The 20,101-nt window shown below is 33.8% G+C and overlaps 1 protein-coding gene and 1 long non-coding RNA gene across 2 annotated transcripts; one reads left to right on the top strand and one right to left on the bottom strand.

Moving 5' to 3' along the window:
• Positions 1–534: 534 nt before the first annotated feature.
• On the top strand, positions 535–20,084 carry LOC132700477 (mucin-2). The gene is made up of 6 exons (XM_060667828.1): positions 535–672; positions 5,401–5,511; positions 9,843–13,122; positions 15,162–15,447; positions 17,130–17,418; positions 17,479–20,084. The coding sequence occupies exons 2-6, from the start codon at positions 5,408–5,410 to the stop codon at positions 17,729–17,731; spliced, it is 4,212 nt and encodes a 1,403-aa protein (XP_060523811.1). The 5' UTR covers positions 535–672; positions 5,401–5,407; the 3' UTR covers positions 17,732–20,084.
• LOC132700480 (uncharacterized) lies at positions 2,645–9,138 on the bottom strand. Its single transcript, XR_009618647.1, has 3 exons — positions 9,001–9,138; positions 8,790–8,949; positions 2,645–2,673 (listed from the first exon to the last, which is right to left on the bottom strand). It is a non-coding gene; the product is annotated as an uncharacterized LOC132700480 (long non-coding RNA).
• Positions 20,085–20,101: the final 17 nt, after the last annotated feature.

Raw genomic sequence — 20,101 nt, 5'->3', positions numbered from 1 at the left:
CCTTTCATGCTCTTATTTTTACTGTAAAATAGATGAATAATATGCATACATTTTTTAAAAAGACTAGTTTTAAAATCCTACAAATTTGAAGTAAAAAATTAACAGTGAGAACGGAATCAATCACCCATATGTTATTGTTATATGGGAATATATCTCGGAAATGTGCGTTGATAAACACCACAAATTAAATCAGTTCAAGAGTAACATCCTCAACAATGAAATAAAAACTGCTGAGCTGTTTACGCTTTAACCCAATGTAGTAATAAGTACCTCCCTTTTTGCAAGATTAATTACTGCCAAAATAAGTGTAATCCAAATTCCTAACCATTACAAATTTCCTGGCGTTGTTTTCCTCTGAGAAATATTATACTTGCCTGATACGTGCTAGTTTTCTCAATGACTAATCGGACTAATCCTCCCGGGTTCAATTAGCAAACCAGTTGACAACGGTTTTTCAGAAACTCTGTAGTGGGTTTATTATTTGGAAAAGTAATAATTAAAACTAGTTTTGTTTATTCGTGCAAGCGTGTTTTTTAAAGTCGTTGCATGTTCACCAACCTAAGTCAATATTATGCGGAGTGACACGGTTGAGTATTTTTTGTTTGTTGAATTGAAATAGTGGGTAAATGGGATTTGGGAAAAAGACGATCAATTTGCAGTTATCAAACCTGGGTGAGATTTAATACAAAAAATGTTCCTAAACTTTGGTTACATAAGGTAGGGCAAATTTTTGGCAATTTTCGTTGCTAAAATTTCTTACGATATTGGTCCGGATACTCTTAAAATTTTTATAGTTCACAAAAGAAAGTTTGAAACCTCAGCATTAGGAGATAGGAGATATAAATTACTAATTCAAAAAAATTTGAAATGTTGACATCTGCAACTATCTGTATGATTGTATGGCATAAATGAGAACAAGTGAATTTATATATTTCAGATAGTTTTTAAAGATTTAATAAAAACCATAATCTAGAAAATGGAACTAATAATTCAGAAACATTATAACTGTTACAATGTACCAGTAGTGAAAAATTTTATTTATAAAAAATATTTTAATCATATTTTAGGAACAAATTCTCCTCGAATTCATTTTTAAAACTATTTTTCAAGTTTAACTGAATGTACAAGGATTTTTCGCGGCTAACGTTTTGCAAATCCGACATTTTATCGTCCATCGAATTTTGGAATTTCAAATTTTTTTTGACAATCTTAATAAAACAGCATTTTTTTATTTTCGAAAACAGCGTTATCTTGAGGACTGTATCTTTCCTATTAATTAAAAGCAGAAATTGAAATGAGCAAAGAAAATTAATTGTTTAACTGCCTAATATTTTTATAAATATTGAAATCTTGTTTTAGTAATGATCCCAAACACTTATTCATAGCATAACCAGGAAAATATGTCTTTCTTTGCTATCTGTACCCATTATGCTCCTAATAGTTGTGGTGTGTTTACTAACAATTACGTGATCCCTCTTAACTTTAACTTAACTATCAACCCCTGACGTAAAACGTATAATTTTAATTAAGTTAATTAACCACCTCTAAGTCAAATGGGCGCTTATGGATTTTTCAAACTTCAGTGATTATTTTTTTTAAATATGACGACTTTGTACATAACGAAAGCAATCCAGAATATCTCGGCGGGGATATATTTTTGTATTTACATGTTTTATCGTAGCTTCGAATAGACACTTTTTACATAGTTGTTTAAAAAAGTTGACGATTTGGCATTCTATTGGGTGATCTAATAGAAGTTATTTTTACTAAACGTAAGCATACAAGCATATGGTCATAAATTTCAAGTACAACAAAAATAAATTAATATTTATCAAGAAACATAGAAAAGTTGCTAAACATTTCGGTAGTTCAACAAAAACTGAAAACTGTAACTAGGAAGCTCATGGAAACGGCCAACCTGACGCATCTTGTAACTCCAAATGATGGTGGACTAAACATTTAATAAAAATTATGTTTTTAACAAATAATAATTACTTTAAGGCACAAAAAAAACTAAATATATAGTAAAGTATTAAACAAAAATAATCAGAAAGCAATAACGAAAAAGAAAATGCAGTATTATGCTGGATAGACATAACAAAAATTATAATCAAAATATACGAAATACGAGTATTTTATTTTAGAATGCGATATCCCAGAACAAAATAAACAATAATTCCTCCTTCTCCTTACAAACCAAAAGATCTGGTAGCACTGTCTACTTCACACGATCTGGTTTATAGACAATAACCAGGAAGAGATCGGAAATTATGCACTCCAAATTTAAGAATCTCGCATCTACACTTATAAATTTTAATTAAGCAGTTGCAAAATATTCTGTAGTAACTTCCTCCTTGTTTTAACAATAACTGTTAAATAATACCTCTTAATAATTTTCCATTGAATTATTTTCTCAGCTTATGCAGTTACCAAATTTTATACCACATTCCACTGAACTCTGTTATAGGTAACATGTTAACAATGAAGAAACTATTTTAGTGGTTTACAAGAAAAATAAATCCCCTATTTACAAAAAATAATGACCGATGTTATGGTTATTTATTAGTAATATTACCATTATTTTATTTTGATGAATAATGAATTTACCTAGTCGCAGTCATGGAAGTCCTTACGATGCCGCATCGTGTGCTGTGTATATCGAGTTCACATCATCTGTGGAAGCAATTTAGCAATAATTATGATGATTTATTCTTGCGCGTAATTGGATCAGACTAATCGCTTGAAAAACTGCGGATCATCACGAGAGATAATGAGCTAGAAATATATCTTACAGAAGGCGGTGATATAGTAAACACTGGGTCATTTGCTCAACCAGAGCGTCATAATTGCCTTATTATAAAAACGGCAGATCATTATAAATGAGCAACGTGACGAATGGCTCTGATATTTCTGGGAAATGGGTTTCTAGTTACAGAACGACCTGAAGATAAATTCACTTGAAAAACTCATTTGACTCGAAAACAGAACTGTAATTGCCTAGACAGATTAAAATTTCAATATGAATCGGATAAATATGGGTAATATACAATTTTGTGACGTTATTTTGAAATTTGTTCAAAAATCAATACATAAAATAATAAGTGAATCAATCAAAAAATCGATCAATCAATACATTCAATAAATGACTGTTAAACTGCTATTATTTAGAAGTTTTTCATTCCCAGGGACTCTTAAAAATTAAATAAAAAAACCACAAAAAGAAGTGTGATTTTATGTAACATATTCTTTTGCTATCTCTCGCGATTTGGGATATATATATATATATATATATATATATATATATATATATATATATATATATATATATATATATATATAGTGTTTGAAGGGTTTTCGGAGCGCGAGCATTGAAGATGCCAAGTGAGATTTTGGCGGATCCAGGATTCCAGTCGGATGCAGGATTTGCAGGATTCCAGTCGAATGAAGGATTCCAGTCGGAGTTCAACGAGCGAACGGATGATATCCCGGAATATAGTGTCATCATATATATATATATATATATATATATATATATATATATATATATATATATATATATATATATATATATATATATATATATATATATATATATATATATATATATATATATATATATATATATATATATATATATATATATATATATATATATATATATATATATATATATATATATATATATATATATATATATATATATATATATATATATATATATATATATATATATATATATATATATATATATATATATATATATATATATATATATATATATATATATATATATATATATATATATATATATATATATATATATATATATATATATATATATATATATATTAGAAAAAACCATAATATGTCATTTCAGATATTTGTTGGAATACAAATTATACTATTATACTATGTAGGGTTATAAATTATATAAAATAAAGTTAAAAACAGAAACACACATCCTATACTCATTTTGACAATATGACACTTTGGGTTAATGTATAATGTCAAGGAATAGAAGTTGATAATGGTAAATAACTTGATTAAAACTTTTGAACCTCAAAGACCAGTGCTTCTCGCCTGAAAATTGTGACCCAGATCGACAGAGCATCGACTCGAAATCGATTCTTCACGCGATCGAGCGAAACACAATAGCCACCGGATACCCAATACGAGCAAAATGGATTCGTTATTTACAAAATTCATTGTTTTGCGAATTCCCATAATCCGTTTTTACGACACAATGCAAAAGTGGCACAAACGGTACCTCATCCGATTTTTTCAACATGAATGGAGCCATCGATTTTCTAATAACCTAAAATATCCGACGTGATCGATAACGGCGCCCACCTTTCGTTTGTGGATAGGAAATAAAGCAACGCGACCTTGTGTTCAGATTTTCGTCTGTTCTTTTATGTCTGGAAGGCTACGAGTTCGATCTAATTAAATTTTTAAGCAGAACCTGAGGGTGAAGTAATGTATTAAAACTAGGGAAACTGTCAGCGACAACAATCTGAAATTAATTATCTAAATGGGTCCATTAAAACTACTAAATAAATAAATAATATAATAAATAACTACAAATAAATAAAAAACATAAAATATTTATATAAAGTCAATAAAATAAATGAGCCCAGAGAGAACAAAATTGTCAATATTAGCTATTTGTTAATGTTTCGTAGGAGACAGTTCTTGAAATACTCCGCAAAAAGATCTGACTTTAATATGGACAAATCTTCCGCACTCCTCTTGCATCGGTTGCTGATGAGTCGAACTTGCTGTTGGCTCCTTCAAATCCTAATTGAAACAGTTTAAACTGGCGATCTTCTAATATTCTGTTTTTGCGCTTGATGTCCGAGCCATAAGCGCTTGTTAATTTTTTAAAGAAATTTTCTACAGGCAATCAGAAAAAACCAACAGGATGATTGGCGAAAGATTAGCAAGCTTAATTAGTCAACAACTGAACCAAGAGGAATCCATAAGGTTTATGAATAGTATTACAGTAGCCTGTGGACGTTTCTTTGAAAAATTGAAATTTCTGACTTTTCTGGTAGTTCATGCTTAGCTTTTTTTCTTCTTTTTTTCAGCTACTACAATAAACCAACTAAAAATATAGGCTTCGCAAAAGAAACTCTAGTGTAGGTTGCCTACATATTCTTTAATTTTATCATTTCTGCGATTTTCCGCTGATCTTGATTCAAGAACTGAAAATTTGTTCCAGAAAATTGGAGTGAGAATTCAAATAACTTAAAATATCCATGAATCCATTATTAGTGGTATTTGTCAAATGATGAACCGACTTGAGCATTGCACAGAATGACCTCTAACTTATGATAACTAGAAGACGCTTTAAAACAGAACATAAAACAGTTTGATTGATTGATGTTTTTATTTTTTCAGTTTTGCCATGTGGATCGTCTTATTGCTAGTATTGGCTGGCAGTTTGGGTGAACAGCTCGATGATACTGGAGAAACCGATGGAGATTCTTCTAGAAAAATACTTGGATCCAGGTAAATTGATAGCGATGATGCAACCTGCAGTTTCCCAGATTTTGCGTTTGGATTCACTACTTGATTAACGGCGGAAACGTCCTATGTTAATGCTAATGATAATGGTAAAATTCATTAAAATTTATAGCTGCGTTTCCCTCTTTGAATTCTACGCCTCTTTAAATTCGTCGGACGTCCATGTGGCGTTGCGTTGCCTATACTGAGTGGAACAAGTCCATTATTTCAAAAATGTGCACATGTGTGCTATTGAGTAGAAACGATTTTTGTCACCTAAAAAAATAAATTTTCAAATTATTTCTTAGGGTTGGGTCTTGTAAAATGTAGCATCGTATTTGTATTCTTCTTATTGCAACATTTGCAAATATATGGGCAGGTCTAGTAGAATAGACTTTAATTGGCGCTTTTATTTTCTCGAGAATTTTTAACAGTAACACGTATTTAAACTTCCTACAAAACGAACTGAGTAAAGTAGTAGAGGTCATTCCTTTACAAATTCTTGTACGATGGGGCTTCCCCTGGTTGTGGAGTCATCGTCCGTATTTATTTTAATATGTACAGTGTTTTCCAATCGGTGAATGGGCAGGGTAGGTCGAATTGCTGGTCCCGCACGATCTTCAAATTGGAATTCGCTAGACTTATTTTTAAAAAGGCATTTGAAGGAAGTAATTTTTTGTGCGAATTTCTCACTGAGCGAATTAGTATAATATTTAGTAGCTATGCTTCTGAACGGTAAAAAAAATGACTGAGAAGAAGAATGCAAAATGTCGTAGAAAGAGGAGGGCATTTGCAGGACCTTATATAAAATAGTTTTATTATACTTCTCATTTTTTGGTATACTTTAAGAACACTTTAAATTTAGAAAGAAAATGGGTAAGCAACGCTTTTATTTTATTTGGGTTCCTTACTTTCGTTAACAATTTTAATTAAAAGATGAAATATTAATTAATAAACAAAAACGAAAACTCATATTGTGTTTTAGAATCTGCCAATGGTACAGCGTGAAAAAGTTAGCTGTACAACAATCAGTCAGCTTCTTGTAAGCCTAAAAATATATCTTATGCTTTAATTTTAATTTAAATATCTCAAAAACAGGAAGAGCTTTAAATAAAAAAGTAAAATAAAAAAATTAAAAAGTAAAAAAATCCTAAACTTACTAAATATACCGGTATATAGTAAGAATAGTCTTATTTCTTGAATAATGATTTCAAAATTTAGATACTGCATTTTGAATCATCCTATGTGGGAATTATTATCTGCGACCAAATATTAGATACTCGCTGACAGCGTCAAAGATTAGAAATCGTCCCTATTGTCTCAGATCAATGACAAAGGAATTTGTTTTAATTTGCTTAATTCCATTAAATATGTCCCAAGTATTACCACTAACTGCAAAATCTAAACTTAACATTCCATCTACGCTATCTAAAGTTTTCGAGAGGGTAACATAATGCTGAATGAAATTCCGCCTGCTATTCAGTCACATTTTATCCATCCATTGACTTCAGTGCAATTTTAAATTATCTCTTGTTATGAACTGCAGTCTCCGAACTAACAATTGTATCATGAATTTTCGGAACTCTGCTATTCTCTCTTTAATATGTTTGAAAGAAGAGCTCTACATACTCTAATTTTTTTCAACAAACTGCCCAAAAGAACAATGTCCAAATTACCTTAGGACAAAATTAAATTCATTTTCCAGTGCATATCATAAGCGCTCGTTCTCTTTTGTTTTAGCAAAACTATTTAACAAAGCAACTAGAGAACTAAAGTTGGTTTTTGAGAATTGAAGAGCGCTATTTAATTCACATTTTGTTTGATACCTTCTCTGGTTTACCACCTTGCCTAATATCAATTATTTTCTATGTTACGTTAATTCTTAAATTGTTTTTAAGTTTAGCTGAAATGATCTATGGTTGGCTATATTTGTTTCGTGAAGTTATTTGATTCGTAGTTAAAATGTTAATTGCTGTTTCCAGGTGTGATGGGGTGTACGAAACTTACACTCTAAGCAATTTGAACCCTAGAGTCAAAATAGGAGATTACTTATTATTATTAAGCAAACTTGATTATAACGTGTTGATGGAAAATATCCATTAAATTTAAAAGACCTATCGCTGTTTTGGTATTCATAGTTTTTGTTCGTATTTCTATCGCAATTATAATTTATTTTTCTTGAATATAATTGTATTCTAAATACCATTCCCGCAAGCGACACAACGCGTACTCGTATTTCAAACTCGAAGAAAAGTACGCCAGACAGAATGAATGAGGACTACGCGGCGTTCTCTCTGCTGCATGCCTATTATACCCACATGCGATTCATTCAATTGATTGATTATGCTAATCGTTTACGGATCGCTTATACTGAGATTCTTGCGCACCAGTGGTCTAGTAAAACGGCGCACGAATACCTTCAAGGTTGCGGATATTTCACCGACCGTGATGAGATTGGTCTTAAATACGCGCAAAATAACGGTAACAAGAAATCATAACCTCAATAAAAATGGCACCATTTGTCGATTTGTTTAGTTTTGTGTGATTTATATTTGCATTTTCTAAATGCTAAATACCTTAAATTCTCACGTCACATATTGTTCTTTAATTAATTAATAACGTGGTGGTAACCTTAAAAACGTTGTAATTATCCCATTTATGTCGTGACTTTGCGACCAAAACGCTATATGACATACTATTGTGTAACGGAGTTTTTGTTTTTCAAATGCTGCATTCGTTGGAACAACAAATAAACACAGCATCATCATTTCGTTAGCCTGTGTTGGTTTTTTAATGCAGTTGAGGCTAATTACTCATTACAGATCCATCCAAAAACTGCAATTTTCGGTTAAAATTTGACAGCAGAGTTTGAGGTCGCAATTAGCTATTGAACTGTTCTTTTCTCGTGCTGTACCTGACAGTGAGTTTGTTCCAAAATATTTTTTCTGTTTAATCTTTTTTTATTCATTAATATATTTCGTCCATGATTGCTCCTTATGGCTTTAATTATCGACTGATAATTCAGAGCCCCTTATTATATCAACATTTCGCATTTCATCACCTAACTTATTTCAGCCACTAAAATCAAAGTCGTTTCTCCCAAAACCAACCAAAACTGATCCAAATTTACATCCTAAATAACTGAAGTAACTGAATTAACTGGGTGACAGTTTAATATTATAGAACTTGGGCTATGCAATTATTATAAAGTCTAATAAATTCTAATAAATAATAAAATAATAATAAATAATAAAATAAAATAAAATAAATTCTTAACTACTTACCAAATTAATAAAAGTATCCAATATCCATGAAGGCGATACACGACACTTAAAGTTGTATTAAATTCCTAAGCAACAATACCGCTGCTTTTTAGAGATTATTTAATTATAACACTACTTATATTATAACGCACATGTCCATCTGCGAAGTCTTAAGAATAAACTAAAAAAAATACTGTTAATGATTCTTGATTAAATATAATGGTAGACTTACTTTTTCCTAGTTCTAATAACAGGTTATGCAACCAAGAGTCTTTACTTACTGTGTCATATATCCGACAAATTGTCAATAAATATATTCAGGAGTGAATTGAATGTTGCATGCCTGCTTGGCATATTTCACCCAAATTACAAATTCCGTGACCACTTTCTCACCTAACCTGTATATAGTATTTACTAATAATATATTATGCAACAAGTGCGGTAAACGGCATTTGACTCACGAGTTTATTTAGCACGAGCGGATCGAGTTTTTTTATAAACGAATGAGTTAAAAAGTTTACCGAACATGTTGCGTACTATACTTTTTCTACGACCGTTAGTTTTTGGGTACATTTTCACAAAACAACACGAATACATTCACTGACATGACTGTCAGAATTGACAAAGGTCAAAATTTAAAGCGTGGGAAAGTGACGTTTCCCGCACGCTTGATCGGTGCGTAATTAGGTATATTTTTCTACTCCCGTCTGTAAAATACCTAATGACGCGATCAAGCGAGCGGGAAGCGTCACTTTACCGCGTCAGTTTCGTTTCCCACGAATCCGAGTCACTTCGGGCATTTCCGGTATTTTACCGCAGGGGTTTGGCAGCAATCGGATGTTTTCGGAGATATTTCCCACGCTTTGAATTTTGACGTTTGTCAATTCTGACAGTCATGTCAGTGAATGTATTCGTCTTTTGCGAAAATGTACGCAAAAACTAACGGTCGTAGAAAAAGCATAGTAAGCAACACGTTCGGTAAACTTTTTAAATCACTCGTTTATTAAAAACTAGTGAGTCAAATACCGTTTACAACACATAATATACTATTGTTGAACTAGGTTTCTTTTACAGCGTGGTTACGTCAGTATCGGTCGTTATGGATACTGGCAATGGAACGAAAACGGTATTTGCCGACGCCGTTGGAAATCCGCAAGTCAGGCCGGCCAGCGCATCCGAAGTCGCGAGTCCCATCGAACTGTTGAACCCCGACAGGTACGAATTCTACACGTTCGACGATAATGGCGACTTGGTGAAAAGACTCATGTCTCTCGAAGAAATTAAAAGCATAATAGCGACCGGAGACACCGACGCTTTCGATTTGGACACCTTCAGCTCCAATGGTTTCGTACCCGAAAAAAGAGTTACTGATATTATCAACAACGTTCAAAACGTTTTGAAGGAAGAGATAGAAACGCATAAAAGTCCTGCGACCGATTCCAAACCGATATTCGATACTCCCGACGTCAGCGATTCGTGGAGTATGATTTTGCCGGCAGTTTTCGGAAATTCTGGTGGCGACATCAACCCGGAAAAACCGATCGTTCACGTGACGGCAGATACGTTCATGGTTGAGCCGAGTTCCTCTACTTATTCGACGACGATTAACTTACAATCGAAAAATAAAAGTCCTACTACCCCGGTGTTATACTCAAACGTTTTTACAGGCAGTTCGACGACACAGTTTACCACACCTAGTTCACCGGAATCTTCGATCAAAGTAGAAACATTTTCGAACGGTCAGTCAACGACTTCGAAAAATAATGCTCCAGAACAAATATATTTCCCGGACGACCAAATTTTCTCAACGTCTGCTAAAATAAGTCCAACACTATCTGAATCACAACAGTTAACATCGTTAATGCCGGAAATATTTGTGTCGTCCAGTACAAATACATTTACACCATTTCCGCAAGGCACATTTTCCTCTTCGAGTCTCTCGACAATGTCATCGCAATCAACTTCATCACCGCCCGTAATTCCCACAAGATATTCGTCAATTTTACCATCTTCGGCATCGGATGTGCCTCTCGTACGAAATCGATCTACAACTACGTCCTCGCCAGCAAGTACGCACACTTCTGTCCAAAATCTGACGACTTATAAGCCCGCTACAAAAACACCACTAACTCCCGTTACAATACCCAACCAAGGGGTAATTGCGCAAGAGATTCCGGCAACACCCTCGACAGAATTGCCTATCCTTCAATTGTCTACGCTGGTGTCAAATAATGGTATATCTCAGTTGGATAACAGGTTCGGTGAAACTAAAACAACTACAGACTCAACTACATTGAGTACCATAACTCCAGAAATTACGACAACTATAGAACCAACCACTCTTCAAGCGAATATGACTTCCCAAGAAAAAATTACCACGCTGAAGTACGAAAAAAATAATGCCAGTCATCAACCTCTTGGTCTAGACCAGAATCTGTCAGCTTCAGAAATATTAAACCAACTTCTATTTACCACAAACATTTACGAAATTAATACTGAGCTGAATACTGCAAATAAGAATAACATTGAAGCTGAAAGTTTAACTACGGTTCAATACAACCAGCAAGAAACTAGTACGACACAAGAACTGCTAACAGATAGCATACCCACTGAGAAAGAATTTAATACGCCCGAGACCACCACTGATTTTAGCATAATGCAAAGCATAGAACAGTTATTATCTCAAGCGGTAAACGATGCAGATGTACCGAATAATTTAACGGATGATGCAGTTATTCAACAACACATTTTAGAAAATTTATCTCAAACGAATATGTCTGATTTGGTTAAGGAGTCAGCCACTTTGGCCTCGCAAATTATGCTCGACAATGACAAGATGGACACAATAGAAAGAATAAATGAAGATAACCAACTTAAAACAACTACAATTCAACCACCGAACACAATAAAAGGTGATAATTTTGGCTCAACGCCTGAAACACTTACAAGCACATCATATTTAAGTATAGAGACTACAGAAACATCTACTACAGAAAAAGTGCCACTGGAAACCACACGATTCGCAGATGAAAATCAGGTAGAGAACGATGCGGCTACAGAAACAATAGTATTATCTGAAAACAAAACACCTACAACGGAAAAATACCTAAATCTTGACGAGCCTGCACGTATAATAAATATCACTATCATCAACTACAATTCTGACGACAAAGTAAATGAAAGTATTCAATCAAAACCTGCAAATTACAAAAAGCATGATGATCATGAAGACGAGTTATTGAATAATAACGAAAGTCTTATCACAACAACAGAAGAAGAAAAGGACACAAAAACTACTACCAAAGTGGACTACACAAACGCAGGAACGACTTTAGGCGATGCAGACTGGACTACTACACTAAACTATATGATAACTGAGCCGTCAACGGAAGTAACATCTGGATATTCCTCGCAGTTAGATGAGATCACTATACAGACTGCCACGACAAACAAAACTGTGTCACCCCCAACATCAACTAAACCCCGAATACCATCTATAGTTATTACGTTGACTAAAAACGGTTCTTCAATTACTGAAAAGACAACGGTCGAATTAAATAAGACTGATTCGGCGGATATTACCAGTACCATAGCCTCTGCTAATATTGCTACAAAAGGCACTACAATGGCACCATTAACGCCACATAATGAAGCCACCTGGACTCTAGTATCTACTCTGACGCCCTACGAGAAAGTTTCCACAGAGAGCCCCGAGACATCATCTAAAATACAATACCCAGAAGTTGTAGATCTCCCGGTACCGATTGATTTGGTACCGAAGCCAATTCAAGGCTTCGGTCTCGAAGATACCACAGCAAGTTTAGACACTGATATCTACCAGTTTGTGCAATTGTGTAACGAACTAGCATTCGGTTTCTGGAAAACATTGGCGAATGATCTAAACGCGTCTAGAAGCATTTTTGTTTCTCCATTCGCTGCAACATCTATGTTAGCAATGGTGTTTTTAGGAGCCAGGGGTGCGACATCGGGAGAGATGAACGAAATTTTGAAACTTGATGACATGGTAACGTTTAATCCTCATCTAATATTTAAGGAAGTGTCTGAGTCTATCAATAACGAGCAAGATTCTGGAATAGCCACATCGGTTATTGGTAGGGAGCTGTTCAGCGATAAGAGTAGAGGCAAGCTCTTGGACTTTTACAAGAACAGAGTGAGAGCGTTTTACGACGGGTATGTGGAAGAAGTTAATTTCAAAGAAATCGGAGACGTCATCAGACGCAGAACAAATCTTTTGGTCAAAAAGCATAGCCATGGGAGAATACCAGAATTTCTCAAGGACGGATCGCTTAATGCAAGATCTCCTTTAGCCGGAATTGGTGTTAATATTTTCGAGGTGAGTAAATCTATCTTTATAAATAAAAGATTATTCGAGAGTAGGACAATTGCACCCACAAATTAAATAATTTACCCGTTTATGTCTGACGTAAGGGCAGTTGCTCACATACACGCTTGACATTTTTGTATTGCCAATATCGTGAGCCAAGAAAGTGGGACCGAAGAGGTCCTAAAAAATGACTAACTCGATTTAAATATGTTTATGCAAATTGATACGAATCATAAACGTTTATTTGTCATTATTTTGCTAGTCTGTGCAACCAGGTAGTTAAGCGTTCGAAATTTAAATAGTTTGCCATTTGCTTGTTGCAAGAATATCATTCGCGTGATATACTCAGGCGATGTTGTGAAACCACCAATTCCGGTGATATTTGCGGTTTTCAGTTTGGTTCGTCAAGTAACTTTAGCAATTATATGTATTTTTGTTGTGATGTTTTTAAAGGAAACTCTTCTGACTAATATAGACGATTCTGTTTTAATTCAGTTTTGTAAGCTTTTGTAATTTAAGTCATATCGAATGATTGAAATGTTTTTCACCAAGATTTCTTACAAACTATTATAAACCCGAATAAACGGAATATTTTCCAGGTGTATTTTTACATAAACTTGGAAACTTGATTTTTTTAGTTCAGATGTATTTTGTGAGTTTAATTTTTACTATGAAATAAAAAATGGTAAAAAATATAAAATTATAAATTATACAATTGAACGCGGCCCTGTATGTGCTCAACAAATCTAGAAAAGAACGATAGATAACATTATAAAATGAGACCCGATAACCCATTCATAAATTGTGTAGAAAAATGTATCTAGCAAAATATTTATTATTATTATTAATACATTTATTGCTATAAGCCTGCACTGCCACACAATATATACATACACATACCAGTACGCTTTATAAAAATGCAGACACCCGCTGATCCAGATACTGTTCAGGCTAAGATTTGAGTAGATACTTTCAAATTGACAACGACAAGTTAACAGATTAAATACTGGAAGTAGCTTTAACTGCATATTAAAAGTGTAGGGAATTATACTTACAAGAAACAAGAGCGATAGAGAGAGCTTAATATTTTGAATTAAAAGATGGAATTATTTCACCGGATATGAGGACGGAACTAATTCGTCGCTCATTTCTATAATTACTTTTGAATACAGATTAAGATATTAAAATTGCGTATGTTATTTATATTTTGGGCAATATTATAAGAAAAAAAATCTAGTTTTGGGCGTTCGCTCAATAAAACATGTTTAACTAACCCGACCTAATTAGGTAGGGCGAAATATGATATTAAGGGCTTGTCGGGTGTCCTTTAGATATGAGATGACTGGAAATTCGAAAATGCTAATGCACGTTTACGAACAGTAAATCCTAAATCTCAGCTTTTTCGAAATTATTTTATTGACAAAAATCTTTCATCAAAAATTAAGATAAAAGGAAAAATGGAAAAAATTAGAAAAATCGTTGTGTCCAATTTTATTTAACCCTTTTGAAGTATTTGAAATGGGCTGTGATGAAAAAATACATACATCAGAAATATTTTCTTCAAAAATTCATATTTACAATAAAAATAAAGTTAAATTGATAGATTTTCCAGACAAATTAAATTATTTTGAATATAAACTCAAATATGTAAAGAACGCAACATTATTTTTTTTGCAAATATTCAGAAGACGTCAAATAGAAAAAAAAATACTTGCATGTATTTTATTTTAGGTAAACTGTTTTTTATAAATGTTTATGTATTTTTCGTATTCATGTCAATATAGATATTAGTGAAGAGAACCACCATTAAATATGAAACTTTTTGCGGATACCTAGTGTTCTATTATTTTATTTTATTAAAAATAAGATTTTCAGATATGAATATGAATATATAGCAAATAAAATGTTTGATTTCTGTTAGGAAAAAGTACATGGCTTAAACGTAAGTCTATTTTATGACAACAATAAGATGCCAACACATTATCTAATTCTAAAACAACACTACAACAACTTATAATTACTTATTTAAATTATCATGTTGTTTTCAGACGGATTGTTCCCAAACTTCTGTAGGGGGTCGAGACGGAGAAATTCACTTTGTGGTGTCGCCTTCAATTAGACAAAGACGTCTCATTCCGATTCCGGCAGTCGTATACAAATCCGGATTTCTAGCAGGCTATGAACCCAGCTTGGACGCGACTGCCATTTCGTTGGGCACGAAGGACCAAACAATAAGTACCATCTTCGTTATCCCGGGTCAACAGGGAATGCCGGGTCCCGCCGACAGTTTACATAGATTGGAAAAACGTTTAGTCGAAAGTTCTTTTAGAAAAGGTAACTCATTTTGTCATATTTCCATTACTTTTAATTATTAATAGTTTCTAATTCTGACACTTAGTTTGGTCTATAATGTATCCTACCATTTTAAAAGCGTTAAATGTATAGGAGCAACCTGGCAAGTAAAGAATTTTTAAGGATAAACTTCGATGTTTTCAGAAAGAACAAACTAAATTTGAATTGTGACGATTTCCGTTATATATAATAATAATAATATACAAAAATTGGGGAAAAATCGTCTACAGCAAATCGTTCATTGCTCTAAAAACAATAGCCCAACGAAAAGTCGATTAACGAAATTGTAATCAGGCTCACAACGTGGATTAAAACCTCCCTGGTTTTAATTTTTAGTTAAAAAAAGGTATTTTGAAATAACTCAAAAATTAGTATATATAAATATATTAAACGCCAAACGCGCATAAATTGTGAAAGAATTAAAAGTCATAAACACAAATAAACATCCATTCTATTATACATACAACGTGGAAATTGGTAATAATAATTTTAATAATAACATTATTTAAGCAGGTAATTGAAAAAGTAGGTTGTTCTCTTGTGGACGTTTACATTAACATTTTTTCATGCAATTTATTATTACATTTACATTTTTAAGAGGAAATTAAAAACCCTGAACTTTGTAAATCACCGCCATCAGCAAAGACAGTGGAGTAAAGGCAAAGGCTTTGTTTGTGGGCTGCGGACGTTTCACATCTTTAGGCGGATATTAAATTGCCCTCTTTTTCTACCTTTATTCGGGAGCCCTTAATTTTGCAATTTGTACTTATATAACTACAGTTTTTCTTATAAAGCTGGTTTATAAAAGGCTTAATAGTCTGATCTCTAAGCAATTAAACAATACGTATGTCCAAGACGTATTGTTTAATTCAGTTCTTTCGTCGAACATGTCAATGTCTGATTCAATAGTGTGGCTTTTTGGCTTGACCAAGCCAGAATTGTCATTATGGATTCATTTTTTTCTACTGAATATTACATAATGCGTAATTTTCGACCAAAAACATGCACCAATTTGGTGGTGGTGTTTTCATCAATCTATATTTGGAAATTTCCTAATAAAATGCATTCATCAAAGAGATAAGTGATTTTTCCAATTTACGGTAATAACTTTTGGAGATATGGTATACTAAGCTACATAGTCTAGGTCAATAAGTGCAGTATTTACATCCAATGTTCAGGATTACAGTTTTCAACAAAGTAGAATTGGTAATATGAAAAAGAACATCTTTCTAGTTTCGTCTAAATTTAAGGCCGCGTCATGTCTTATGTTTATTTACATCACTATGTCGTGTAAACGACTCATCCCATTTCAGCAAGGGTGCTTGAAAGAAAAAGTTAAGTGTCTTCATATCCGTTACCACAACATAGTTCCAAATAAAATTGCTAGAGGCCGCAATTTGAAATAGGAATATTTTTTCTTTATTTCTTAACAGAAATGTATTTCTTGGGGTATGATTTTGATATAGTAATAATATAGAAATAATTTAAACAGCGCAGTTCCATATCATTAAAAATAAAACCTATAGCGTAGGTATTATTTCTTGTAATTCCTCTACAATTATTGTCAGAATTCCTCGTAATTCCTCTTCCTCTTAAGAAAGGAAAAATATTAAACGTTTTTGAAATGTTTGCAAAGTCAATTTTTATAAAAACTATACTTTCAGGTGCCTGGTCTAGATTATTACGTTCACTTATACCCCGTCCGGGTTTAGAACTTCAAATCCCACGATTTTCACACCGATCCATCGTAAATACGACGTCATCGTTACAAAAAATGGGGCTTCACGCGCTATTTGACGCCGAAACGGCCGATCTCAGAGGTCTAAACGGAGTCGCTAACGAGCTCTATTTGTCCGACGTCCTCCAGATCAACAGTTTTACCACCTGCGGTGAAAGAGGTATTGGGGAAACGCATCATTCTGAAGTATATCCTGCAACTCTCCATAGATCAAGGTAAAAGCAAATTAGTTTAACGGTCATATTGCACAATTGCTTATTTTTCGTTCTCTCCAGATCCGCCAGGCTGTTGGGAGGCTTGATATCAGGAATGGGTTTGGAAGAGCCCGAAGAATATCAAAGGTCGTTCTACGATCCTCTGCAAGATTCGGAATTATTCTCTCTGCCGTTATCTCTCAGACCACGTCAGGCTAGAGTACCAGAACTTCCGAGATTACGGTTCGATAGGCCGTTTTTGTATTTCGTCAGGCATAACCCCACCGGGTTAATTTTACACATGGGCCGATTTAACCCCAGATTATTGCCGTAAACTCCGTAGAATTACAACAGAAATACTGATATAGCTAAACGAAGGTGAAGTGTCAAGCTTTAAACATGTAAAAAAGTCGTCATATTTAACGTTGGTTGAAATACTGGAACACCAGATAGAATTGACAATTGCGTTTGTAATTCCCTTTTATTTATGAACTTGAAAAAATTAAGACTGTCTACAGACTGAGATAGTGCCAACGGTAATTAAATTCGCAACGTTGTTGAAATAGCCAAGGAAAAGGGGAAATGCTTTTGTATATTGACTTTATTCTAGGGTAAGACAAAAAAGTATTAATTCCAACTTGTACATATTTATTACTATATAGAAATAAGAAGCAGATGTAATTAATATCACCGCAAAAGCCGTCAAATTGGTAACGACGATTTTATCAACCGCTACACGAAAAAAAAATTATAATTTAAATAGTTGATAATTGACACCGTCACAAGTATCAATATTTTAATAAATCTTACGAGTCGATGGTTGCATAAAGTTTAATGTCAAGCAATAAATTTCTTTCGATATTCTTTACACTGCTTTAGTTTAGTTAATTATGTTAAAAAATTAGTAAGTTATTGTAGTGCTAGAAAATTTTAAATAAAACGATATATAAGATATTTTAACGTACCTCAACTTACCCCGTTTAGAAAAATCCTGCGGCTGTTACTCTCTATTTAATTGTGATGCGGACTTGAGTTCGTTTAGATGGATTTATATACGAAGTTTTAATAGTTTTAAAGCACTAAGCAAAAAAAAATATTTTTTAAAATTTAAATAAAACGCCTTGGAAATCAACGAGTCAAACTTTATTTAAGTGACTGCGACTGTGTCCACACTTTGACCTAATTAGCACGCCGTCTAGTCATCCTACTTATATAGTCACCTTATTTAACAATTCTCGATTGTTACCGGGTGGCACTCAACTACGTTAATTTAAACAGGTATGAGGTAATATATACTCATGAAGTGGCATAATATAATCTAATAATATAATCCCACGCTGATGCCGAATCGATATTTTGTTTGGTAAAATTCGAAAAAATATGTCTATTTTTTCGTAACCTTTTCCAGTCCAAGTCACTATCAGTCTGACAATCCCGGTGCCCAGAATTTTGTGTGTGGCCTCAGGCATCCCGCTGCGACCTGAGGATTTATTGCTAGCAGAAAGTCTATTATTCAGATCCTTAAGTCTTATGGACACGACTCCTAGTTTTGAGTACCTGATTCTTCCCACTGCCGAGCTCTGCACAGTATATGCTCTGCCGTTTCCTCATCTTCCATGTACCAGGTCGTCATTGGTGAGGCCGATCTTGTGCATATGGCGTTTGAGATTGCAGTGTCGATTCCAGTGCACATTCCTAAGAGAATTTTCAGATTTGATCTGTTCATTGCTAGTAGGCTGCTGGTCATGCGTTTCTTTGTGCGATACTATCAACGTCTTTGAATGGGCCACCACTGGTAATGGCAATCAGCATGCTTGTGTATCCTCTGCTTTGAATGCATTCGTTTTGCGATTGGCGTGATATGGCCAACATCGGCGGCGGAACTTTGCTTGCTAGGAGTTTGACTTTTTCATTATCTTCCAGCCCGCTATTCCCTAGTACCCATGTCAGCGTTGCCTCATAATGGCACCCTTACATCAAACTGAGGTGTTTTTAGTCATTTCATAGGTTAATTTCGATTCATATGTCACTGATATCCTAGGAATCATGTCTGATAGTTTATTCAGAATGCATTTCCATCAAATGGGTACTCTTCATCACCCATGATTGCGTGTTCACCGAAGCCGCTTGAAAAAGTCTGTGGCAGTTGTAGGCGTGGTGCTGAGGACACCAGTAATTGTCATAGACCTGCCTCTACAAGCTAGCAATTTTCGGCTGGACCAGTGTTATGGCCAAGGTATACACAACCATTCGCCATGTCTAGAGCGATCTCCCGCTTTTCTCAATAAGCTCTAGTTTAGCATTTTATATAGGTATCCAGATATTTTGCTTCGGTTAAGGTTGCCCTATTAAAGAAAGTACCAAACACTCCGGTTTTCTCCTGGGAGTGACTACTACAACTTTTACAGTTTTCCATTTGTATATAGTAGGGTTGCTTGGAGGGTAATTGAAATTCTCTTTTGGCTTTTTCCTCTAATTATGACAACCACATCCTGTGCATATGCATTTAAAACCACCTTTTCCCACAGTTTGAGGATGGCCAGCAGGTGGTTCACCTGTAGTTGGGTTAGGTTTTAGTGAAAAATTTGAAGAGGGCCATTTTTGTTTAAAATTGCTGTATCTAAATTGAGAAAAATGAAATGTAGCTGTTTAGCATATAAATTTATGAGAACTTTTTTTTATTTATTGCTATTAGCTGAATACC

Source organism: Cylas formicarius, unplaced genomic scaffold, assembly GCF_029955315.1.
Source record: "Cylas formicarius isolate icCylForm1 unplaced genomic scaffold, icCylForm1.1 PGA_scaffold_4__25_contigs__length_36172078, whole genome shotgun sequence".
NCBI lineage: Eukaryota > Metazoa > Arthropoda > Insecta > Coleoptera > Brentidae > Cylas > Cylas formicarius.
Note: the sequence above shows the minus strand (reverse complement) of the source record. Positions and strands in the feature narration are given on the sequence as shown.

Excerpts from the sequence above, each read along its gene's own strand:
- LOC132700477 (XM_060667828.1), top strand. The coding sequence starts at position 5,408 with ATGTGGATCGTCTTATTGCTAGTATTGGCTGGCAGTTTGGGTGAACAG. Across the intron at positions 5,512-9,842 it reads AGAAAAATACTTGGATCCAG|CGTGGTTACGTCAGTATCGG; the intron begins GTAAATTGATAG and ends TTTCTTTTACAG. Across the intron at positions 17,419-17,478 it reads GCAACTCTCCATAGATCAAG|ATCCGCCAGGCTGTTGGGAG; the intron begins GTAAAAGCAAAT and ends CGTTCTCTCCAG.